This window comes from Sarcophilus harrisii, chromosome 1, assembly GCF_902635505.1.
Source record: "Sarcophilus harrisii chromosome 1, mSarHar1.11, whole genome shotgun sequence".
NCBI lineage: Eukaryota > Metazoa > Chordata > Mammalia > Dasyuromorphia > Dasyuridae > Sarcophilus > Sarcophilus harrisii.
In genome coordinates this window covers 196,095,518-196,122,933 of record NC_045426.1, presented here as the reverse complement: position 1 = coordinate 196,122,933, position 27,416 = coordinate 196,095,518, and the positions used below count along the sequence as shown (strand labels likewise).

General features: G+C 32.6%; 1 protein-coding gene and 1 pseudogene across 1 annotated transcript in view; both read left to right on the top strand.

The window, feature by feature from the left end:
* The window catches only part of ST8SIA4 (ST8 alpha-N-acetyl-neuraminide alpha-2,8-sialyltransferase 4), a 128,354-nt gene that overhangs the window by 60,763 nt on the left and 40,175 nt on the right, over positions 1 to 27,416 (top strand). Inside the window, exon 4 of the mRNA XM_003759343.4 lies at positions 7,863 to 8,156. Within this exon, the coding sequence (XP_003759391.2) occupies positions 7,863 to 8,156 (294 nt within the window). The remainder of the gene's footprint in view (positions 1 to 7,862; positions 8,157 to 27,416) is intronic.
* LOC116423507 lies at positions 21,304 to 25,975 on the top strand (annotated as a pseudogene).

Below are 27,416 nucleotides of genomic sequence, written 5' to 3'. Positions count from 1 at the left end.
TTTTTTTATATTCATCATTACTCTTTATTCCCATTTTAAAAAATTCCAATCTTCCTCATTCTGTTCTTTCTCCAATTTTCTGCTCTCCTAAGTCTCCTTTAAAAAAAAATATCAACATAATATATCCAATATCAATTTGTAATGAAATGCTTCATCTCCAAGCACACAGTATTTTTTCTAATCTTATGCCTTGTACCTTATTTGGAAGTCTCTTTCCCCTCTACAAACCAAAGTATAGTTAATTTTTAAAATCTTATTTATCTCTCTATATTATTTGATTTTTAAATAAGTTCCTTATTAATATGATGTTCTTTTAAAATTAGAGTTAATTTTGGTGCATTCTTAGTGGTGGTGTTATTGTTATTGTTCAGTCATGTCCAATTGTTCATGACCTTGTTGATGGTTTTCTTAGAAAAGATACCGAAGTGGTTTGCCTTTGCCTTGCCCAGTTGATTTTACAGATGAGGAACTGAGTCAAACAGCATTTAATGACATGCACAGAATCACACAAATAGTAAACATCTGAGGATAGATTTGAACTCAGTAAATGAGTCTTCCTGACTTTAGACCCAGCACCACCACCTAATAGTTGGTCATTATTTCTGGTGGTTTTAAGGATGGTTGCCATTTTTCTTCTAAGTGTCTTGTTTTGTTTTTCACACTGTGATTTTGATGTTATTTAAATAGTTTATATATTTCTGAAAAATCGCATTAATATTTATCATTTAAATAATTTCTTTGTAATTAATTTTGGAATATTGTAAATGAAAGGATTGTTCTAGATAAGAGATGAAGTAGGGCATTTTTAAGGCAAGCTTGTGTGAACTTTGTAGTTCTGTAACTCTGGGAGACTATATCAAGGTGTCTTCTATTCATTCATTCTTTTTCATCCTTTTCTATCTGTATTTCCCCTCTTCTTTTCTGCATAAAATCTCTAGATAAATAGAAGGATATACATTATTGTTTTACTGCTTTATTCTAAGTCCCATTTCATTTTCAATCTCCCCTTTTCTTGTCATTATGATGTCTACTGTTCTCCCTTTTATAAAATCACAGAATCCCAATGTCAGAATAGCTTTTACAAGTCATTTGGTACCAGTAATAACTCACATTTACCACTTTAAGGTTTTCAAAATGTTTCTTGAGTCTACTTCCCAAGACAAACTTAGGAATCATATAAATACAATTACAAAACACTTTACATAGAAACAAATTCAGATCTCATTATTTTGAAAAATAGCATTTGCTCATGGGTAGATTGGATTAATATAAAGATAATGACAATTCTACCTCAATTAATTTAGTTATTTAGTGCCCTACCAAACTACCAAAAATATTTTATAGAGCTAGAAAAAAATAGAACAAAAGCTCAAAAAAAGCAAGCAAAGTAATGAAAAAATGCAAAGGAAGGTGGCCTAGACTTACTACATCCAAAACTATATTATAAAGTGTCAATCATTAAAACTATTTGATATGGCTAAGAAATACAGTGGTAAATCAATGGAATAGCACAAGACTCAATAGTCAATGCTTACAATAATCTGTTGTTTGATAAACTCAAAGATTTCAACTCCTAGGACAAGTACTATATCCTATTTCTTAAAAACTGTTGAGAAAACTGGAAAACAGTATAATTGTAATTAGGCATAGACCATCATCTCACACTGTAATACCAAGGTAAAGTCAAAAGGAGTTTATAATTTAGACATAAAGGATGATACAATAAGCAAATTAGGAGAGCAAAGTATGGTTTACTTCTCAGATCTATGGGAAAGGGAAGAATTTATGACCAAAAAAGAGATAAAGAATATTATGAACTGATAACTGGATAGTTTTAATTACAAAAGGTTTGCACAAGCCAAACTAATGCAGCAATAATTAAAAGGAAAACAGAAAGCTGGGAAACAATTTTTATAACCAGTGTTTTTGATAAAAAAAAAATATCTAAAGTAGAGAACTTAATCAAATTTATAAAGATACAAGTCATTTTCCAGTTGATAAATGGTCAAAGAATATGAACAAGCAGTTTTCAGAGGAAAAAATTGAAACTACCTACAGTCATATTTTTAAAAATGCTCTAAGTCAATATTGATTAGAGAAAAGCAAATTAAAACAATTCTGAGGTGCCACCTCACATCTATCAGATTGGCTAATATAGCCAGCAGAAAAAGAAAATGATAAATGTTGACAAGGATGTGGAATAATTGAACACTAATGCATTATTGGTGTATCCAACCATTCTGCAGAGCAATTTGTAACTATGTAAAAAAAGAGCTATAAAACTGTGCATGCCCTTTGATATAGCAATACCAGTATTAGTTCTGTATCTCAAAGAAATCATTAAAAAGGGGAAAAGATCAATATGTACCAAAATCCATATATCAGCTTTCTTTTTGCTGGCAAAAAAATTGGAAATTCAAAGAATGTCCATTAATTGGGGAATGGCTGTCCAGCCATAAGCTGTAGTATATTAATATAATGGAATGCTACTGTGTTATAAGAAGTGATGAGCAAACTGTGTAATCCTGGGCAAGTCACTTAACCTCAATTGCCTCAGGAAAAAAGAAGAAATGATGAGCAAATAAATTTTAGAAAAACTTAGAAAGACTTACATGAACTGATGCTGAGTGAGTGAGAAGAACCAGGAGAACCTTGTGCACAGTAGCAGGAATATTGTGTGATGATCAACTTTGATAAACTTAACTCTCCTCAGCAATATAATGATCTAAGACAATTCCAAAAAAACTAGTGATAGAAAATGCTATCTACTTCTAAAGAAAGAACTGATAGGCTCTCAATGTAGATCAAAGCATATTATTTTCATTTTCTTTTTGTTTCTTTCTTGTGATTTTCCCCTTTTATTCCAATTCTTTCACAACATGACTAATGTAGATTGCGCATGTTTAATATGATTGCACATGCATAACCTATATTAGATTGTTTGCCATTTTGGGGAAGTTTGGAAAGGGAAGGAAGGAGAGAGGAAAAATATGGAAATAAAAATCTTATAAAAATAAATCTTGAAAACCAAAACAAAAGGAAATCACAAAAATATGTTAAAATTTTTATTTACATGTAATTTAACAGAAAACAAAAAAAATAATTTAAAAATGCTTTCTTCATGACAGTCCTGGTTTAGGAAGAGTATAAGTTTTGAAAATTGTTATTTCATCTTGCAAAGGCTAAAATTTTAATTGACTTGTCTGTGGCCACTCAGGACTCCTTTGGAGCCAGGATTCAAATCTATTCTCTTGTTTTAAGGCCAACACTTTTCCCACTATGTTACACTACCTCTCCCATTTTGTTTTTAAATTAACCTATAAATATCCCCCCCACCTTTTTTTTTTTAGAGATTTTAAGGAACTAAGCATAACTTGATCAGAAGTATTTCTTGATACCACATTTGTACTATCAACAGGAGATTTCCATCCTCAGGAATAATTGTGATTATTTTGACTACATTAATCACTTTGTTAAAACCACATTAATGTCAACAATATAAATCTTTTAAAAGATGCTTAGTTGACAGTTTTATTAATTAAGGAACATGTTCTTTGGGTAAAACTATGTTATAGAAACAAAAATATTACTTAAAAATCAAATCCCAAATCATTATTTTTAAGCTTAAAAATAATCAGCAATGAACTATTAAAAACAACTTCTACCTAGAGTAGAATTTGAAAATAAAGTTGGTATTGATCAGAACTACCCATTAACTTATTCCTTTGGTAGGCGATTTATTACATATTATTTGGGTCCCTTTTTTGCCCTTAAATTCCTTCTTATTTGATTTCTTAGTGAATCCATCTATACTTTCCCTGATTCTTCTAGTTAAATTATAAAATCAATACTTTCTCCTCTACCTTTCTCATTGGGATGGTATTAGGACAAATGAAAATATTTTCAGAATGTCACATAGGCAGAATCTGTCAAAAGGAAGCCTTTAAACTTAAGTCTTCTAGGTTCCAAATCCAGCTTCCTCTCTACCATGCAGTGATGCCTTTTCTTATTAATTCAAAATGCTTACATTTAGTTTGAAGTTTATCTTTAATTTTGCTACTGAATATCAATATTATGAAATGTTTCAGGACTGTATAAATTAATAAATTTAGTTTTTTATATAATTTTCACATTTAAAAAGGTAGTAGAAGCAGCATTAGCATCTGAATTGGATAGAAGAAAACAATAAATTGGCAATGGGTCAGATCAGGGTGACTGCTGTTATCCAAACAGAAATTGAGTTGTGAACTAAATACATTTTCCATTACAAATAGATAAACAGATGGGCTCTACATCTTTCTGATTATTCCAGTATGAGGTCTGTCACAGCAACCTGTGAAAGAAATTTCACAGCCCTGGGCTTACTGACAAGTATTCATTTATATTTTATTTCAGATAAAATAAAAATAATGTTAATTACTCCTGTTAGTTAAAAATACATCACAGTGAAAATAGCTATTATATTTTCTTAAGGACTCATAGTGTATTAGAAGTGGGAGGGACCTTAAAGATCACCTAATCCAATCTTTACCAAGTCATGAATCCCTTTTATAACATTAACAACATAAACATTTCATCTGTTTGAAGATCTCTATTGATGAGTTTAACATTGGGAATAATAAGCTTTCTCCCCCCCATTGGATTAATCCCCAAAACAATAAAGGGGTGTGTGTGCGTGCGTGTGTGTGTGTGTGTGTGTGTGTGTGTGTGTATGTGTGGGCATGCGCACAAAAGTGGAAAACGATGATCAGACTGTCATTAAGCAATTTGTCCATATTTATATCAAGAATATATTACAGAATCCTAAATACTTAATACAGTACTGAGCAGTGAATATATTGTTATTTGTGTTTAATATAAGCAAGATGTGCGTGTACAACTAAGAAAATGATCTCTTAATCATTTAGAATAAATGGGAATTCACAATTACTATGCAAAAGATATATTTACTTCCCTTATGAAATATGTTTATATGTGTATGTTTGTGTGCATACATACACACATATGTGTATATGTACAAACATAGTAAAACTATGTTTATATATGTATATGTGAAGAGAGAGGGGGAGAGAATGAGGGTGAGGGTGAAAGAGAGTAGTTTGTATATCAGGCACAATAATAGTTGGACTGTACAGAGTTTGGCATAAAATCCTACTAAGTGTTGCTCTAAGCCTAGCATCCTTCACCAGCAGACATAAGATATTAAAAATTTTTTTCAGATTGTTCTCTAATTTTATGGAATTGAGGGCAACATTTGAAGCATATTTGCTTTTCCACATAATTGCCTGAGGCATATGCTCTCTACTACCAGTATTAGTTAAGTTATGCCTCTCAAGGAAACAAAAAGAAAAAGAAATTTATGATTTTAAGTCCACTCAGTCTTTCATACCAGTTCATTTGCTTGCTTTTCATATTACTGCTACAAACCTGACTAAGACCACTGGAGTGCAGCACAGCTGATCTAGTTATTTTTGCTGTCTTAATGACTGCTTTGATTAATTGTGTGGTAGTCAACTAGCTATTAATATGACTGAAAAACTTGACTTAACCACAGAATCAGTAATTCAGGAGTGATGTTCATGTGACTTTAAACTTTAAATTCAAAGAAAATATTCAAAAATTTTCAACTTTTTGATAGTGAAATAATAAACACTAACAATAATAATTCTCCCTTACTTTTATTGTATATATTATAATTGTGCCATTGTTCATACCATTTTCTTAATGCTATTATTATTACTGAAGCAACTGGGGTTAAGTGACTTGCCCATGGTCACACAGCTAGGAAGTGTTAAGTATCTGAGGCCACATTTGAACTCAGGTCCTCCTGAATTCAAGGCTGCTGCTCTATCCACTGTGCCACCTAGCTGGCCCATGGTATTAGTTCCTTAATATCATGCCTCTATATATTCAAATCCTACAATTCAGACTTTGTTAAATTTTCTTTTTGAAATGTATATACCTCCATTTTTTTCTTAGAATTGTTTTTGCATATTGCCAAATAGCATTAACATCTAAATATTTGTTTCTTCTGAGTCATGGCTGTATCTTCTGAATGTTAACTATTTTAACACCAGGAGAATATCTTATAGGCACATGGGTAGCATAATGAACAGACTGATGGACCTGGAGTCAGAAAGACTCCTCTTCATGAATTCAGATCTAACTTTACACACGTACTAGCTGTGTGACCCTCAGCAAGTCACTTAACTCTGATTGCCTCTGTTTGTTTCTGATGAAAACTGTTTTCACCTGTGAAATGAGAAGGAAATGGCAAACTACTACAGTATCCTTGCCAAAAATAAACCCAAATTGGATCACAAAGATTTGAATATGACTGAAAAATGACTCAACAACAAGAAAATATCTTAATCTGTTGTCTTTCAATGCCTAGCTTATTTTTACGTATATAGTAGGAATTTAATGTATCTTAATTGATCAATGACCTTTGGGAGTTGGCAGTAATGGAGGAGAATGGATGTATATATATATATATACACACACACATATGTCTGTGTATATGTATGTATGCATATATATACATATATAAATATGTATGGAGGAAGTGAATAATAATATGCAGTAGTTTTTTTATCATGTCTTCTTATTTAGTTTTTCTTTGTTATTTAGTTGTGAAAAGAAGGATGGGAAATCTTTGATGTATATAATCTGAAAAAAAGTAATGGGAGAACATTAACTTGAAAAAGACACATTACATAAGAGATATTTTACCAGTTCAGTATACATCTCACTTTCTAATTGAAACTTGAGTATCTTGAGAATATATTTAACAATGAAATACAGAAGAATAAAGAGAGCAAGAGATCTTAATATGCAGAAATACTTGAAAAATGGAAAAGGGTAGTTGTGTTATTTCAATCATCATTCTAAAGTTAGCATATATACATTTAACATTATTTAAGCATTTGTTTTCTGAAAGAAAAGTTATTTCAAATATTTTAGATTTCACAATCAACAAACTTTGATTTAAATCTTATCTGTTCCAGGGCTTCTGTTCCAGGATCATAGTTATTTCAGTTTCCTGTTTGAAATAATACTTTCAAGTTACATATTGACGTTTTCTTTTTCTTGAAAGTGTTATCAACCAAAAACCAGGTCCACAACTTATGTATTTGATAAATAAGATGCCCCAAGGTGTATGTTATTAAAAAATTCCCACTACTTAAAATCTCAAAGCAATATACATTATTTTGATATTTTCAGTTTATCTCATTTCTACCACATTTCTACTACTTCTGCCACACTAGGCTTATAGAAGATCTTTGTGGATTAATATGAAAACATTGTTTGATGAAACTTCTCTTTCCCCTTAAATTCTAGTTGCACAAAATTGCTTCCATAAATATATTTTATATGAATCATACAACTGATTGACTTGGAAAGGAATAGTGGCATAATATAGTACAGCATGTAATTCAAGTTTCTCATTTTTCTAAAATGATAAAAAAAAAATACTTATTGCTTCAAGATCTTATTGCTCAAATGATATACATTAAAAATTTTTCTAATGTAGGAGTCAAAAAGTATCACTGGATAGTAAGTTCAATAAATGCAATGAGTGACATTTTGAATAATTATTTTCTGGGTATAGATTCTCATTGAAAAAGCTAATTTCTAAAATATTAATTAATCAACTTTAGGATTTTGGAGAAAGTAAATGGTGTGTCTGAGGTTTATTAAAGCACTATGTAATAGCATTCTGGGTGCCATTGGTCTTTTTTTCTTCACCTGATCTGGAAGTTTTGTATGTTCATTTCCAGATCTTCTTTTCATGCACACCCTTATATGAGTGAATGTTTCATATTTATTTTTCATTTGTCCATTAATTTCTTCCTCTTCAGGTGCAATCTAGCTCCTGTGGTGGAGTTTGCTGCAGATGTGGGAACTAAATCTGATTTTATTACCATGAATCCATCAGTTGTACAAAGAGCATTTGGAGGCTTTCGGAATGAGAGTGACAGAGAAAAATTTGTGCATAGACTATCTATGCTGAATGACAGTGTCCTTTGGATCCCTGCTTTCATGGTCAAAGGAGGAGAGAAGCATGTGGAGTGGGTTAATGCATTAATCCTTAAGAATAAATTGAAAGTGCGAACTGCCTATCCATCACTGAGACTTATTCATGCTGTCAGAGGGTAAGTGTCTGGAAAAGACTGGTCTGTCCTTGACACAATGGAACTCATAACTTAAAATTTTCCCCAGATGGGAAACAGCCTCAGTAAACTTTCAAATAGACTTTTTATTTCTAATACTTTTATAATGAGATTGTTCTTTTCCTGAACTAAGACTTGGATTGATTATAAATATTTGTATCTCTTCATTTTCTCTTTTTGAAAGAAAGTAAGTGCTTACATTTTAGAACTACCTCTATACTACTTCAGTAACAAAATATGAGTTATGTTTTTTCCATATGACCAACTAAGAATAGCTGAACCAGCAACAACAACAAAAACTTCATAACATAATTGATGAGTTTTAAGTATGGAAAAGATAGCAGAAGTTCCAGCCAAATGGCTACTGGGTAAAATTGTAAAGACATAAGTGTTAGGCATATTTAAGGAGCAATTAAGTCCCATCTGTAGAAATAGGCCCACCAGTGAGAGAGAAGTCTGGCTGAGCTAATAATCCTTAATGCTTCTCCCCAAAAGTCACAGATGCTGCCCTTATGAAGTACGCCAACATTTCCTTTCATTAAGAGTAAAAGAAGACCTAAAAAAGAGCAAAGAAGGGGGAGAGAAAAGGAATTTTCATTAAGAAGTGGCAGAGTTTTATTCAATCTTGCTTGCATTTCAGTGGTAGTTTAAACATGTACCTAACAAGTAGACCCAGACTCTAAATGCTATTGAAGATGATTTTCCAACCCCAAGAGTTAAGAGTTATTTAAAATAAGTCCAGCTTCATGATTAAACAATTCTTACAATGTCCATGTTATTATTAAAGATTGCAATTCATAAACTTCAGTTAGAATTAAGTGCAAGTTGGTTTGTTTGTTTTTAAATTTTACTTTCCTCCAAGGATTTAGCATAGTAATGTCAGTTGTTATATAAAAATGATACAATCACCTTGAGACTAGTAATAAGTGATACCCAAGTACATGTGTAACATTTCTGTATTCCAGAACCTTCTGGAAGGTTTAGTGCAATGATAATTTCCTTCAGTCAGCAAAGTTTTCTTTATACATTTCCCCACTCCCTTTTCACCTAACTCTCCAGCACTGCTGGAATCTGAGGTGCATACATATATGCATACTTCTATATTCAATGTCAGAAGTGATATGTATATAATATTTACCATCATGCATGGCATAATGATCTGCTTAGAGGCACTGTGGTATAGTGAAAGATGTTCTGTATTTAGAATTTGTCAGGCTGGATTTGAATTCTGATTATGTATCAGATTATGTATCCTTGAGCAAAGTTATTTCACTTATCTGGGAGACTGGATTAGATTCTTTTACTTCTAAATTCACAATCCAGCAGGTTAAATTATTACTCTATTTTCAAGATGGGAAGGAAGGAATCAAGGTTATATTAAGCACCTACCATGTTCTAGGTACCATACTTTAAAATATTGTCTCATTTGAGGCTCACAACAGCCCTGGGAGGTAAGTTTTGATGTTATTCCAATTTTTAGTTGAGGAAACTGAAGCAAAAAAAGCTTCTGACTTACCTAGGATTGCACAGGGTATCTGTGTCTGAGGCTATATTTTAACTGGATTTTTCTTGACTTCATCTAAGGCCAGTGCTCCAGCCACTGAAGCATCTAGCTAATTAGGGAAACTAAGGCTTGCAACAGTTAAATGACTTGTCCATGGTCATACAACTAGTTTACACAAAAAGACAGAATTTGAAACCAGATAGATCTAGATCAAAAAACACAGTATCTTTTCTATATACTATGCTGACTTTCAGTGTTTAACCATTCACAGTGAAAATACTTTATCTCTATCACCTCTGACATTTCAATATCATTTCCCCCCATATCTATCAGTAACTCTTTTCCTCCTCCTCCTCCTCACCCCTTCCTTCCCATACACTTTGTACTTCCCTTAATATTAGACAGAGTTTTTTTTTTTTTTAAACCTCCTTTAGAAAATTTTATAAGATATCAAACTCTGCATTGACTAGCTGTGCAGGAAAATAATGATAAATGATAAGATTGATCTGGTTTAGAACTAAATACACCTTATATTCATATTCATGTTTCTCTGAAGTGCCACTGAAAAAATGGGGGGAAAAAAGCATCATGGAGTCTAAGCTAGCTCAGCAAGTTGAAAAGCTATGCAAGTTTTGCATGATTACTAAGATTACATCCAATAATGCTTTGGAACAAAGGCAAAACCACCTCTGATCTCTAGTACAAATGGATTCAATAAGAGCTTTTTTCTCAAATTTTGCACATAGTAGCAAAGCCATTTAGGGAATAATTAGTACATCACAGCACTAAATTTATTTTTATTCTGTTCACTTTTCTTCCAAACCCAATGTGAATCTAAGCTGCTTCATGGAGTCCTGAGAGGCTTGTTCCAAGGAGTGTTACTTCTAAAACTCTCCCCTGGGGAAGTTAATATTCTGCTTCTTATGCTAGTAGTTTGGGATTCTGTTGAGCTAAGCCAAGCTGAGTTGGAGCTCAGGTCTCTTCCAGCTCCACAGGTAGCAGCACAGTTTGTTGCTATTGTGTTGGGAGAGCTACTGCACCCCCTTTATGAGCCAGTTGATTGAGGAAGTTCTTTGCAGAAGCCAAGTATAAGATGTAGCTCTAGAGAGGCAGTATATATGATGATGTGTATAAAATAAATCAAGCAGAGAAAGTACCCACAGCTTCCTTACACCATGGAAATAGAAGGGAAAATTGTTCATATAGTATTTGTGAAAGGAAGCACATAACTGTTTCAACAGATAATGTACTCTAGCTACTGGAAACCATGTAAAGAGAACTGCATGAAGCTCCCAGAAAGAAAACAAGGAAGTATGAATCACTGATGAAACAAAAGATGAATGTGACTTTAAAGCAAGGTTAAAGCTCCCCAAGGCTTACTTATTCTTTAAGTATCTTTTTATATCTCATTTGTGTTTTTTATCAACAAGCTCTGTGATAAATACAGTTTAACAAAAAACTTGGCCAAGATTTTCATTTCCTCTGTTGACAAATAAAATTTGATGACCTTCCTAAAGGACTTGGGGATCCCAGAACAGACATTTTCAGTACACAAATAATCACAGTGCTGAAGTCAGAATGCTTTTTTAGTCAGTACTATATAGAAAGCTCAAGTAATTAAGCAAGTAGTCATAAATAACTTCTCTTTAAAAACATACAACACAAATGCACAGTCATCTTTTTAGCCTTGGGGTGTCATCTCAAAAGCTTTCTTATTATCAAAATTCATTATTTAAAACCATGTTCCAAGCAGTATATAATTGTTTTCTAGCTCTAAACTTCCATTCATAAGAAGTTGTGGGTTATAAATTTATCACTCTTTATAAGATTATTAGTCATATAAGTCAATATAATTCTTACAACTTTTGAATGTATTGAAATCTTTCCAAAGTCATGTTAAATGAAATCTGAAGATATTTATAACACCAAATTGGAGCTAAAGTTTAAAGTTTTGAAAGGCAAATATAGAGACAATAAAAATTCTATTTGAGATTTATTCAATTAGAAACAATTGAAAATTTTATGGTGGGCATGGGGGAAAGGTAAGAAATATTTACAAATCAAAGCATCAGTAGAAGAAGGGATGATCTACTTTAGGTAAAATAATAAACTCACTGGCAAATAAAAAGAGATTTAGTTGATATCTCAAGCTGGAATTTTGGTAACAAAATAGAAATTAACCAGATAACTACGGGACTCAAATAAATGATGGGCAGGGAGGTAAAGGGAGCAGCAGCAATAAGCTGAGTGAGAAATTCTTATGTTATTAACTAGTTAATCACCTACACTAACCTAATTTCAGAAAGTCTCCTGATACTGTGGCAGTACTAAAATTCTCTTTTCACAAAGTCTGTCTCTTTTGATCCTCCTCTTTCTCTTATCAGAAAAAACAAAACAAAAAACAACAAAAACAAAAAAACAAACATCTCCACCCCCAGCATTACTGATCCTCTTCTTATCCCTCTGTTCTACTTAGTTTTATTTATTCACATATTGACAACGTGAATGCCACTCTTAGTACCATTATCTAGTCTTGAGCTGTTATGATTGCTACTCTTTTGCTCTTTTTGTCTTTACAATATATACTGTTAATTTCATTAAATTGTCCTTGATCTTGCTTTTCTTTCCCCTCTCTCCAGTCCTGCCTAGCAATTATTCTAAATTCAGAGTCCATCAGAGAAAATGAAAATCAAGACTGATTTCTTTGGCAGGTGTGTATTAACATGTCCTAATGCAAACCTGTCAAAAGACACTACTATTAGTTAGCTTGCTTCCTGATAATGCTAAGTAGCAAAGTTACTTTATAACTCTTGGTTTCATTGAATCATGAAGCTGGGAAACATTGTGAAAAGGGAGATGAAAATTAATTTTCCTCAACTATGTATGCTAAAGATTTAATATCTTTATTGAAGCTTGAGATCAAATAGGGAAAAAGTAGGAATACTCTTAGAGAAAAAAGAGGTAAGGAATAGAGAAATTCTTCTAAGGAAGAAAAATGCACATTGCATATAACAATTCTAAAAGGTAATTTCTGGTTACATTTTTGTCCCTGATTTGGAGTTGGAGATGGCACATCCCAGATCATTTCTCTTAGACCCTTAGAAATACAAACTAGAATTTCAAATGTCCATAGACTAAAAGGAGAAAAGCATATTCAGAGATTATAATTTGTGATTGGCCACATTAATTTTTTTTTTTATTTTTACTAGTGTAAGAGAGTATTTCATACTTCCATCCCACTCAAGGTGGCTATATGCAGTGATTCTTTTACCAGCTGGAAATACTTATTTGATTGAATTGTAGAATCAAGCAAGCAATGTCAGAAGATAGGTGTTAGCTGCTTCTGGATGGTTTGAATTGATCCATCACTATCTACCAAAGGCATAAATTACATGAAAACCACCTATTTAAATAAATTGGGAAGGAATGAAGTGCTTGTAGCCATTGTATACATTGTTTTTATGTATGTATCAGAGGAAAAGATTCCAACAGACATTCCAACAATTATTTAGGAGTCAAATATTATTGACTGTAGGCTTCCTATGTAGCAAGGGAGTAAGGGGTGGGGTGAGCCCAGAGACCATGACATTAGGGAAATTAGACATGTAACAAACAACGTTATCTACTGGGTAGCTAAGACAGGACAAATAGTCCTGCATGGACCTTCACACATTCAAGGGGGAACTTTGTGGGACTTCAGAGAGGTCACACAGAATTTTCATCCCACCAGGAGCTATTACACCTTTGTTACTTTTGTTATTAAACTGCTGGCCACTTTTCCTTGAATTCTGTATGTATTTAGGAAACACTTGTTTCACCTTTTATCATGATAACACTTTAGTAAATAATTGTTTTTTTTAAAACTAATTAACTCTGAGTGAGTGATAATCAATTTACAGCATAAAATGGGTGCTTTGTGAGCAACTATGTCTGAGAAACTTCCTGGTCACCCTGAAATGAAACGCAGTCAGTAACCCTCTAGAGTTTTTAAGTACTAGATAAAACTAGCTTGTTTTCTGGAGAGTGAGCCTTACAATTTGAATTGTACCATACAATTGCAACTAACAAAATAGATTTTACCTCTATTTACCTTTCCTTAGAACTTTAGGTCAAGTCATGTCTAAGTTTCATGCAAATGAAAAGTTTATTTGTTTTAACATATTTTCAGACAAAAAAAATATTCCTTAGCCTTTCTCAATAAACTTTCTAGTTCCTGGAAACCATGGATGTCAGGAAATTTATTATGCAGCATTTTCCTGTTGCGTTTATTTTACTTGTTCTCCATGGATTGTTTGATGCCTGTAAACAGTTCACTTTTGTGGTTAGAAGAATGAATGGTTAAATGGATACTGATGTGAGCAGAAAATTCTATTTATGCTTACAAAATAATAATGTCTAAATTTTACTATTTCAGTATTGTTTTTTATATAGAAAGTGAGAGTGAGAGAAGAGTTTTCAAGAATCAGTATGCAAGTGACAGTTTACTACTACCTGGCAAAATTGGTCTTGAAAAAAATTTAAAAACCCAATATAACTGCAGCATGCAACAAATTAATTGAAGCTACTAATAAATGTGGATATATTGACAAGATCTTACTTATAGCCTTTCCAGCTTGGTAGAATCTTGTGTTCATCATCAGAATAGGACTTTGAGGTGGATAGATTTAGGAATATAAGTAGAGAAAAGACAAGCTATATTAAAAAAAAGATATCTTTTGAGAAATGATGTTTTATTTCTCATTTTTAAGAGTTCAAACCTAATTTCTTTGACAAGAATATAGATTTGCTATATGACATTATTCTGTTCTCATTTAATTTCACAGATTTATTACCATGACATTCTTTTCTCTTGATAAGGCAATGGAGTTAAAGTTGCGAGCAATTCTTAATTCCTAAAAGCAGTATTTACTTAATATGCATTAGCTGGAAATGCTTGATATCATTTACCATCCATCCCTCGGCTCATAGTGTAACCTTTTACTGGCAAGGGGAGTGATAGGGATTTTTTTTCCCCTTAAGTAAAAAGAGAAACTAAAAGATCATTGGAAATAAACACCTATTTGAAGGAAGAAATTACTTTTTAGTTCCATAAAGAGAAAGCAGAAGTGAATGGCAAGGGATAGGGGGTGTTAACACCAGCTAATTGCAAATGAATGGATTTGTTACCTCAAACTGAATATAATCCTGAATAGTTAGAGTTTCATATGACTTACTGACCCAATTAAAGAGTAATTTATCCAGTTTTGAGTGGGTTTTTTTCACTGCTGAGGTTATTGATATTTGGTGGTAAATTTATCCTTTTCTCCATTTCCTTCCCTTCTCCTGGCTTATGAATGCCTTTAAACTAACATTGATTAACTTTAGGAGTTTTCTGCTTACTTTAAATGTTATGCCATATTTAGAGATTTAGATAACAGCTTATAATAATAAAAATACCAAAACAACAAAACAACAACAATAATAAAGGATCCCTGAAAGAAGAAACATGTTACATTTTCCTAAGAACTTAGGTTGTAAGAGTAGTTGCCAATGGACCTGCATTTGTAGAGGGAGAATTTCTTGCTAGAAGTTCCTTACATCAATATCAAATTTCAAATATTCTCTAAGCAGTTGCCTTTCCTAAAAATTGGATATAAGTGACTAATGATGGATACTTTGCTCAGAGATAGTTTGTGTTTAGAAAAGAAGGAAAGGACATAGAGTTACTAAGGAACCTAAGAAATAGGAAACTTTAGGGAAAGAGACAGTAAGATACTAGGGAAAGAAAAGAAAAAAAATAGCCTGATTGGATGTAGAATTTAATCTACTACAAAAAGTTTGATCAAGCCTGGCCCTATTTTGATTCACACTATGGTCCTTTATAAAGATATAAAGCCTCAGCCTTTATAGTCATTTACGATGTTTACTGTCAGTTAATGGGGGTGCCTGGTACAACCCTGGCCTATTCTGTCTCTAGTGTATTCAATTATGGGGTCTAATATAGCCTCTGCTTACCACATCAAGTTTTAGATTAACTTCTCAGACTAAAAGAGAGAAAAAGTTCTGCTATTGTTTATGAGAAAAGTTAATGGAGTGAGCATTTCCTCTGTATTCCATTCTTCTGCCCCAGTGTGGTAGTCCCTGCTCTGTTTTTGGTAATGGTATTTTTCAATACCATTAGTGACTATTTTAATGGTGACTATTCACCAAACTTTTAAAAAATATTAAGGGTTTAATTTCCGAAGGTATAAATTCCTCTTACAGAATTCAGCATTGTCCAACTACTAAGGATTTATTTTATAGTACTTTTCTTATTTTCTTCATTTCATTTATTTTAAAGCACGTTATAATAGAAAATATTAGCCATCTTTCTTTCTAGACAACTACTAAAACTATCTACTTTTTCTAAAAAGGACAAAAAAAGGAATGTTGACAGCTCTAATTTCTATAGACTTCTCCCCAAGGATAGTAAAGAAAAAATGTGCTTAGGATTCTTTTATAACAGTTTAGGAAAAAAATTGCCAAAATTAAATTAGGATGTGCAATGCAACAGAATCTTAGATTAATGATTATGGAAATTATTCTGCTATGTGAAGGCATCTCTTTTAGAATTATAGTAAATTTTCTATAAAGGTCATATTTCTAGAAAGAATTCAACTTAGTCTGAAATGGCCAAAAATATATAATAAGTTTTGCTGCCTGTAATATTATACTCTGAAGTAACTTATCCTTAAGTGTTCTCCTTTTATTTCTCCAATGTGATGTGTTTAAAATTATTTGTTGCAGTTAAAATTCTTTCCTGAATTTTATTTCATGTACCAACATACTCTACTACTGAGAAAACTTTTGCAGAAAATAACGTAAGAGTTTCATGTTCAACAGTTAAAAAATGACAGGCCGTTGTCAATATTTATGTCAATATTTGGTTGTTAACCAAATATTTTATCACATTTCTTGAAAATATTATATCCCCTATAAATATTAAATGCTGAACTTAATAATGACAATAATTAAGAATTGAAATTGTTAACAAAAGCTTCTCTATGTTTTTCAGTGCTTACCAGTTTAAATCAATGAAGATCAGTAAATGATGAAATTCATGACCTCAAGTCAAATAACCTACCAAAATTAATAAAAGTTAGTTGGACAACAAATGATTATTGAAAATATGTTTTGAGGATGTTCAGCTTGAAAATCTATCTCTTCTTTCTACTACTCCTTCCCCTCAGTTTGGAACATATGCCTATGGCAGAAATGCTTTCAGGTTCAAAATGAATCAACTATATTTGTGAAGCAAATAATTAACATCTAATATGTTTTATGCAAATAATCTTATTAATGTACAATTTGTAGCATTCTTAGAATAATAACGAATTGAAAATTTTCTAGGAAAAAATTTACTGAATCAATAAGATATTTCTAGCACATAATTGCACCAAAAATTCAGCAGATGAGTTCAATTGCCTTTCATAGCTCACATATATTCTCTACATAGTTTTATTTGAATAATTCCCAAGCAACAACTGAATTTTCAGTTTTCCTTTCTGATCCCAGAAAGTACTTCTTTTTTAATCTTAAGAGTCTATCTTAGAACATGCTGGCAGACATATACACAAAATCATCAAATTCCACAATGGAATGGAAAATGATCTGAGGACTCTAGAAGAAGTTGTACCTTAATTGAAAAGTGGAATAATTAAAATTACTTCCTGGTAATGGTATTTTCAAAGAATTTTTGCTTCAATGACTTCTTGACTTCTTTCTATTTCTCCTGACTCCTCATTTTTACAATTACATTCTTCTGGATTTCCCAACTTCTCAGCACTGAGAAAATGATTTTCCTGGTTCCTCATCATGCCAAACATTCTAATGAATTTGGAAGGATGCTTTGACTGGGAAAAGAAAAGATATAAGAAATGGGACCAAATTGTGATTTTATTGCTATAGTGGGGTCCTGATAAGGAATTTCTTTCAACAATACAGGTTAACACCTCAGCAATCTTCTAATCTTAGAAAGTTGCCCACAATCATGTAAGCAGTATATGTCAGCAGGACTTAAGTGCAGGTTTTCCTGTTCTGCTTGGAGACCAGATCTCAATATACTGCGTCACACTAGACAAAGGGAAGAAAACTATTAAGCTTCTTCCTCATTTTGTCTCCCTTTGAATCTATATATAAACAGACATTTATTTTCATTTTTCAACTACTGCCCAAATGAAGGTCCTAAGGTAGACAGGGAAGCTTTCATAATCAAACCTACGTATTATGAGATCTTCATGTAGAACACTATATGCCAACCTCCATTTCAGTCTATAGAGCAATGAAGACATCTGGTCTTTATCTATAGTAACTGGAGACTTGGAAAATGATTTTACTTGTTTCCCAGCCCTGAAACTCACAGTAAAATACACTACCTCAAAGATTTGTCACCAATCGCTGTATCCTCAGCTTTGTTACTTGTGTGTCATTGTGGGGTTTCCAATCAAGTTTCTGGTGATATTTCTGAGAAAAATGCAAAGTTAAAATGAGTAGACCTGTCAAAACCAATCCTTTCTGGAACAGTGATCTTTCCATCAAAAACTTAGATCTCAATTATTAAAATATTTTCTTTTCATTGTTTATTATTACAGTAAAAATTAACCAATACAAATTCACTGACAAAAATGGCACATAGAGCAGGAAAATCAATATGCTCATAGGATTAATCTGTTTTGATTTGTTATATTTATCAAATGCAAGTATGTGTAGTTCATATTATATATAATGTCTTAAATAGAAGGTTTATATGTTATTGACTAAAGGAAAAGTATTTAAATTCTCAATTAGAGAGATTGGGCTTGAAAAAGTTTCCAGATCAGTTTCAGATTTTAACCTTTAGAGTATCTGTCAAATGACATTTGCTTTATTCTTAATATTTTCTAGTCTGAGCTTCATTTTGCATCTAAAAAGTAAATTTTTTTAATCTCAGTCATAACAAGGTTGACACAACACAATTCGTATATTATAATTTCTTTGTTATGAATGCTTGAAAGCATTTTGACAGAAGTTTAAATAGTTTCCCTTTTGTTTAGGGGACTCTGTGCCATTGACATTGGTTTCCATACAGAGACAAATCTCTTACATAGCTCTGATAAACATATAGCATCATGGCTATAAACAATGAAACAAATGAAAAAATTAATGCTGGTAGGAAAGACTAGTGTTGACTGAGATTAGTGAAATTAATTTTCATCTTAGTAATAATAGTATAATTAGAAAGAAATAAAAATAATTTATGTAACCTTGTAAATAGAAAAATAAATAATCATAATATAATAATATACTTTCAGTTGTATAATACCTATGAAAAATCATAACTGAAGCAAAATACATTAGAGATCATTTTATAATGATATTTTATTTAATCACTAATTCTGAAACTTTAATGTCACATTTAGACTCTGTTTTGAAGAACTAATTGGTTTTTAAGTTCATTTCATTCACTGTAAAAAGGAACTAACTCCCCAGAAAAGAAGTATTTCTTTGCACTACAGAAGTAGTTCTGTTTTCAGAAAATGCTTGTTTCTCCTGACTTCTAACTGGTTAGATGATATATAATTGTAATTCTTTTAGTCTCACTCAGGTATGAGTAAGTTAAAATTGAAATGTCAATTGTCACATTTAACCTTTTGCTATCTCCTTACTCATAAGCAGATTCCAAGGACAAGAACCAACCTTGTCAAAATTCACTTCATGTCATTGCCATCACAAGACAGGCAGCTTTACATTGTATTTGACTATCTAACAGAAATCAGTCTTATAATGGAAGACAATGAGTTTGTCAAGAAAAGAAATGCAGATCATTTTTAAAGGTGAATGTGTCACTGGAAACTTTATAAATTCATTCACTTCATGGAGTTATGTACCTTGGTAACTAAGCCATCTAAATCATGTCATTCCATTTTAGGAAGATAGCATGTGTGAGCCACAGAACCATAGAGAATATCTCTAATGTCATTAATTCTCTTGTTAAGAGTGAGAAAGACAATAAAAATGAGACAAGAGTTACAGGTCCAACCTATGGATGATATAGAATCAACTTCTAAATACAAGTAAAAGATACCTATTCACTGTTTCAAAGATTTGAAGGTTTAGTTTATCTGAATTAAGATATATGATAGTACTACCTGAGTGACAAAATTTGCTACAAAAAATACCAACAGTTTCACTTTAGTTCTGAAGGCAGCTAAGTGGCTCAGTGAATAGTGTACCGGACCTGGAGTCAGAAAGAGTTGACTTTAAATTTAAACATAAACACTTACTAGCTTTGTCTCAGTTTACTCATCTGTAAAATTAAGTAGAAAAGTAAATGACATGCTGCTCCACTGTCTTTGCTAAGAAAAACCCAGTCACAAAGAATCTGTCATCACTGAAAAAAATGGTTGTGGAATGGGAAATTTTCTGAACATTTTTCTTGAAATTATCTTTCTTTTGCCACAGTAAGGGGCAGTGTAACAACTTGGGCTATTCTATGGTGTGGTTGCATGTTGAGAATAATGAGTTGAGGGAAGGGTATGATCAGAAAAAGATGATAGGAAGAGAAGATAAAGTTGGAATTTGGTTCTATAATTCCAATAGGAATGGAATACATTCTTTTTAAAATAACTTCATAATATTTATAATTTCATCAATATAGATTTTTCCATTAATAGAGATAAAATAATACTATCTGTCTTAGTAAACATTCAACATGCTGTTGTGGCTAAAATTTAAAGAAAAGAGTCACCTGGTAGCCAATATTTTGTCACTGAAACTCTCCAAACTTACCTACAATGGTTCTCAGGTAATATACCCAACAACATTAGGTTATACAGCCTTTACAATTTAGGAGAAACTGCAACATTCCACAACACAATTTTCTTGTACTCAGAATCCCCTCCAAATAGAATTAGTAAATATCTAAGAATATGGCACTGAAATCATCTAAACATGAAATTTGTGAAGATAATAAAATTTCTTTTTCCTGATAACACATTTCAATCTTAAAGGGAGAGAGTATATGGAAGAGAAAGATAAAACATTGAATTTGAATTTATAAAATGTAACTTTTATTCTAATTTCTATATTGGTTCTCTAAATGACTTTTTATACCTCATGTTCACTCATTTCATTTTTTAACTGGAAATTCAAAATGATAATTATGTCTATTTCTTATATATCTAAGATAGGAATTTTCTGAGGATTAGTAAAAGTAACTGAAAACTCCCTTCTGTCTTTTAAAAAAATTAATTCTAATATCAGTTGCAGGAGGGGTGATAGTGTTAGTGGTATTAGTAGTAAAAGTTCAATTACAATGTATTTTGTTTTAAAGTTAATGAAATTAGATTTTTTAAGATGACAGTCTTTGTAAAATCATTTCCTATTTTTCAATATAATCTTTTAAACATTTAGTCAAATTTTAGTAGAATTACTGTTTAGATAATAAATAAGATCTGCTCATCCAAATAAGTATTCAAAATCCAAATTTATTTTGGATTAAAATTCATTGTAATAATAATAATTATTATATATATAGTTATTGTTGTTGAAAAAATTGGGGTTAAGTGACTTGCCCAAGGTCACACAGCCAGGAAGTGTTAAATGTCTGAGACCAGATTTGAACTCAGGTCCTCCTGACTTCAGAGCTGGTAATCTATCCACCGTGTCACCTAGCTTCCCCTGCAGTTTTTCCAGAAAATTCACTTTCATGATGTACAGCCTAGAATGATTAAACTAAAAACAAAAATCAGTTTTGTTCCTCATATTTATGCAGAAGCAAAAGTCAGGATGGCTTTGTGTGTGTGTGTTTTTTTTAAATTAGAATAAGCTAAAATCAGCTCAGATTTTTTAATTTCTTTAAGCAAATATACTTCAAGTTTTCATGCAAGTTGCATCAGGTAAACATCTGAGCCATTACATAGTAAATAATATTAGATATCATCATGTTGTACAACAATAAATATAAAAGTGATACTGAATTTATTAGAAAAAAAATTATTCAGGTCAGACCCCTTCAGCTTCTGCTTCCAGTAGCTCTTCTGCCACCAGCTCTTGTGCCACTTTGGGCCAGTGGCTTGGTGTGACGCCTCTAGCTGGGCAGGAGGTGGCTGAATGGGGGTTGAAATTGGGGAAAGGCATCATAGCCATCAAATTCCATTTATCTTGAACATCTCCATGAGGTCTGCCTACTACATTCATGTCTTTTAAGAGAAAGAGTATAGCCATTGCACATACTAAAGGGACATTTGTAGCCCTGTATTTAACAAGACTTTATCCTCCTGGAGAACCACCTTCGGTGTAAAGCTGGAAATAGCTTGTCTTTAAATTCCATATTTTAGTTTTCCATTTTGTTGCACTTTAAAGGAACACCAAAAAACCATGAACAATTGTAGTAATGATGAATTTAACTTCTATTTCCTTGATGAAGGCTTTAGTGCAAAGGATATTTCGGACCAGAAAACTAATGAAAATTCTTTTTCTGATGATAAAGATGCCTTCTGTGTTGCTGACCTTGATAACATCCTAAAGAAACATTTGAGATGGTACAATGCTCTTCTTTGAGTAACTCCTTTTTATGCTGTTAAATGTAATGACAGCAAGGCTATAGTGAAGACACTTACTACTATAGGAGCAGGATTTGATTGTGCTAGCAAGACTGAAATATAATTAGTATAGAGTTTTGGGGTGCCTCCAGAGAGGATAAATTATGCAAATCCATGCAAACAAGTGTCACAAATTAAGTATGCTGCCAACAATGCAGTTTAAATGATGACTTTTGATAGTGAAGTAGAGCTAATGAAAGTTGCCAGAGCTCATCCAAAGGCAAAACTTGTTTAGAGGATTGCCACTGCTGACTCTAAAGATGTCATTCATCTAAGTGTTAAATTTGGGGACATTCCCAAAATTAGTAAGCTATTTATTTCTTGAGCGAGCAATGGAACTGAATATTCATGTTATTGGAGTTAGTTTTCATGTGGGAAGTTGTACTGATCCAGAAACCTTTGTCCAAGCAGTTTCTGATGCCCAATGTGTCTTTCACATGGGGCTGGAGTTCGGTTTCAACATGTATCTTCTTGATAATTGGTGGTGGCTTTCCTGGTTCTGAAGACGCAAAGCTTAAGTTTGAAGAGATCTCAAGTGTAATCAATTCAGCATTGGGCAAGTATTTTCCTTGTGACTCTGAAGGAGAATCATAGCTGAACCAGGCAGATATTGCATCAATTTTCATGCTTGCAGTTAACATCATTACCAAAAAAACTTGTATTAAAGGAACAGACAGGTTCTGATGATGAATAGGAGGCAAATGACCATACCTTTTTGTACTGTGTAAATATGGATCATTTAATTGCATCCTGTTTGATCATGCACATATTAAACTTATTCTATGAAAAGAGACCTAAACCAGATGAGAAGCATTATTCTTCTAGAATATGAAGACTAGCATGTGACAGCCTTGATTGAATTATTGAATGCTGTGATTTACCAGAAATGCATATGGGAGATTGGATGCTATTTGAAAACATGGGTGCTTACACTGTTGCTGCTGCTTCTACTTTTAATGGATTCCAGATGCCCACTATCTATAATATGATGTCTGGGCCAGCATGGCAATGCATGCCACAAATCAAGAATCAAGATTTTCTAGCAGAAAATCTTAACATTAAGTGATTTTTGATATCAACACTTTGCCATTATCTTGTGCTTGGGAAAGTGGAATGGAACATCACTCAACTTGCACTTCAGCTAGTATTAATGTATAGAAACTATTTGTAGACATTAATTGCAAGGTTAGCTTGAATTAGAACATTTGGGGGATCACTAACTTAATTCCTGCTAGAGTTTTTAAATGTTTTAAGAATAGGATTGGCACAAATGCAACAATATGGAGGACTAAAAGATGAGGTCACACTTATCTGTGTTCCTATGGAAACTATCTGAATATTTATTTTATACAGATTTTTATTCACTTTTCAAATATGTTTCTAAAGATTGCCCCTCAGCTGCTAAGCAAGCATTTGTAATTTGTATAATAGCAGAATGGGATTGAGCTTAGTATTGTGACCTGTTTTAAAATAAAAGTATATTGAAATAATAAAAAAGAAAAAATAGTTATTTAACAATTGTTTGGATGATTAAGAAAAGCTAATTTTAATTACGATTTCCTATCTCTATTTCTCCCTTTGCCAGGATTTTTAAAAATAATAACAGTTACTTCCAGTGGAATCTTTCTCAAAGAAAGGGATTGTTTTGTTTAGGAAAACATACAGGAATATCCAATCATTTCTAACAATTTAGAATTTTGAAGATTCCACATGTGTCTCCAAAAGGAGAAATGCATTTTTCTTAACTTGGCAGGTTAAGTAGCTAAATAAAGTCAATTGGTGGCCATTAGTTATATTTCTTCATATCATTTCTGAAATAGTAATTGGCAACTCCATTTGTTGATGGTTCATAGTAGTCTGCTTTCTTTTTTACTTTCATGTTAAATTTATTGCCTGGTAACCAAATATAAAATATAATAAATCATTATAAATGAATATGATTTAATATAAGAATTTACCATAATCTGCTAATAAAAGTCATCTCACGTGAAATGAATTGTCCATTTTTTTTCATATTCCTATGTCAGGGAGACATTTTTACTTATCTTTGACCACCACCAGCCCCATAGATTATTAAAATCAATGTTGTCTGAATTTGGTGCACATGCCTGTATATTCTGATACCTAGAAAATCTGAAACTTTTGAGTCACTAGAGTAGGGAGAATTTTAAGCTGAAGAAGAACTTTTTATAAAGTCCGGCATGAATATGATCAGTTCTCAGAAATGAAAATCCATCAGGCCATCTAAGGAGGTATTAACTGGCCTATATTGGACCAGAGTAAGTCAAAGCTCTCATGCTAATCAGCAGTGGTGTCAGGCTCATGCATTGTTCATGTACTTCTATCCTGGATGAGGTAAAGGAACAAAAAATATACATATTTTTTCACAGAATCATGGAATTTTAGATGTAGAAGTATCCAGAAGAGTCATCTAATTCAACCTATAATCTCATTATACTAGACCTAAGAAATTGTCATATAACCTTTTCAATAAAGGGAAACAATTATATAGCAAAACAAATGATTTCTCTTTTGGATAGCTGTGATTGTTGGGAATTTCTTCTTTATGTAATGTCATATTTGCCTCTTTACAACTACCATCATTCCTGGTTCTGCCTTTTGGGTTCTATCTGAAAAACTTTTACCTCTCTTTCAAATGACAGCTCTTTATATATGTGAAGAAAGCTGTTATACTGCTTCCTCCCCAGCCAACTCTCAAACATCCTTCCTTCATGAGTTGCCTGAGCTTTTTCTTCCTGAAGCTAAATATCTCTGGTACTTCAAATGATCTTCAAATGACACACAGAGAGAGGCATCTCATTATCCTGATTACTCTGTCTTGAATTTTATCTACCTTATAGCTGTATTTCTTAAGCTTCCCAGAACTAAACATGCTAGTCTGAATGTAGTCTTCACCATGGGAGATTACATGGACAATATTCCAGTCTTTCTTCCTGGAAACTCTTCCTCTCAATAACATCTGTGATTGTATTATCTTTAATGTGTAAGGGGAAGCTTAAATATGACTTCAGCAGAAGCTGAAACTCAATAATGAGGCAGCTAGGTGACACAGTGAATAGAGTGCTTGTTGAACTTAATCAAACCACTTATTTTAAAAGAATAATTGTATACATTAATGGATTCAACATCTCATCAATGCATCTTCTTCCACTGGTAGAAAATATAATTCCTCCAAATCTTCTCATCCTGATAAATTCTTATTCACTTCTTTCTTTTATTCCTCATAAACTGGCATATGCTCTATTTCTAATAATTAAGAGCTAGCATGATTGCATACAATTCATTCTGCTGAGTGGATTGAAAATGAGTTCTGACTACTCTCTTTATAGTTAAGTTACGAGAGTATACAGCACAAATGTTATGTTTGGTAAAGATAGTTGTAAAGATAGTTGTTCCTTTAAGATAAAGCTTAGAAACCTTTTCTTCAAAAATCCATTGCCATTTATAATAATAGCTGGGTAATCTTTAATGAAGACCCATATGTAAAATTTGGAACTGTGGCCAATAAAATTTGCCACTCTGGAATGGTTTCACGGCATACATTAATTTGTGCATTGGTATAAAGGGTGGGTATCTTGTCAGGTATCTGGGATAATTATCTGGGATAAGTCCCAGGCAATTGTACTACTTCCTTAATGACCTTTAATAAATTCTAGCCACAAGCACTGGGTAAGAAATAAGGCTTTGTTCTGCTTGTGCTGGGAGGTTCACCCACTCTATCACACTGTCTCCTTGATGAAGGACTGTTGTGGGTACCTCTTTTGTAGCAAAAATTGATATTTCCCAAGTGTTTCTGAGTGACTCTTTCAACTACATTAGATAAAGCCAGTTCAACTTCTCTCAAAGCCTCTTGAGTTCCTTTTGTAAGTTGACATGATGAATTTAAAGCAGTATCTCCCCTTAAAATGACATATAATTGTTGTAATTGATAGGAAGTTAAGCCTAACACTGGACGCATCCATTGAATATCTCCTATACATTTCTGAAAGTCATTTAAGATGTTCAACTTCTCTGTTTTTAAGGAAAGTTTTTGTACTATAAGTACCTTAGGGTATACTTCATATTCTAAATATTAAAAAGGAATGTGCCTTTGAATTTTTTCTGGAGCTATATGTAATTTGTAGTTCTTTAGTGTTTCTATGATCTTTTGTAGACATGCTTCTAACATTTGCTCCTCAGGTGTGCATCCCAAGATATCATCCATGTAATGTAATAATATAACTTTTGGAAATGCTTTTCTTATGGAGTAAGAGCAGCAGCAGCATACATTTGACACATAGTAGGGCTGTTTTTCATTCCCTTTGGCAAAACTGTCCATTCATATCTTTTATAAGGCTCAGATAAGTTAATACTGGGCACTGAAAAGGCAAATCTTTTCATATCCTCCTTATCTAGAGGGATAGAATAGAAACAGTCCTTAATGTCTGTAACCCAAAGAGGCCATTCTCTAGGCAATTGAGTAGGAGATGGAAGTCCAGCTGAAGAGTTCCCATAGTGTCCATCTGTTAATTTACTTTTCTCAAATCACTCAACATCCTCCATTTTCCAGATTTCTTTTTCTTTTTTTTTTTTACAACAAATACAGGGGAATTCCAAGGCCTTAAGAAAGTTATAAGTGTCCTTGGTCAAGTTTCTCCTATACTATACCTAATAAGACCTGAATTTTATTACTTGCTATAGACCACTGTTTTATCCACACTAGTGTATGAGTTTTCCATTGAATGGGAACAGGTGAGAGTGCAGGCAGGCCTTCAACAGCAGCCCTGCCTAAAAAGCCGAAATACTCAATTGTAACGATAACTGTTTTAAGATGTCTCTTCCCCATATATTGATGGGAATTTTTTTTAAGTACAAAAGGAGCAAAAACTCCTCTTTCACCTTCAAATGTTTATCTCAAAGGGGTAACACTAATTTCAGCTGCTACTGATCCTCCTATGCCAGACATATAGGTGTCTGCCTTAATCTTTAGGCAGTGACTGGGCCAATTGGCACTTCTAATGATGTATGATCTGCACCCATGTCTAACAATCCTTTCAGTGGTGTGCCCTTTACATAGATAGTGAACATAAGATGATCAGCTGTAACAGCTGCAGTTCAGAATATTCCTGGATTCTGTTG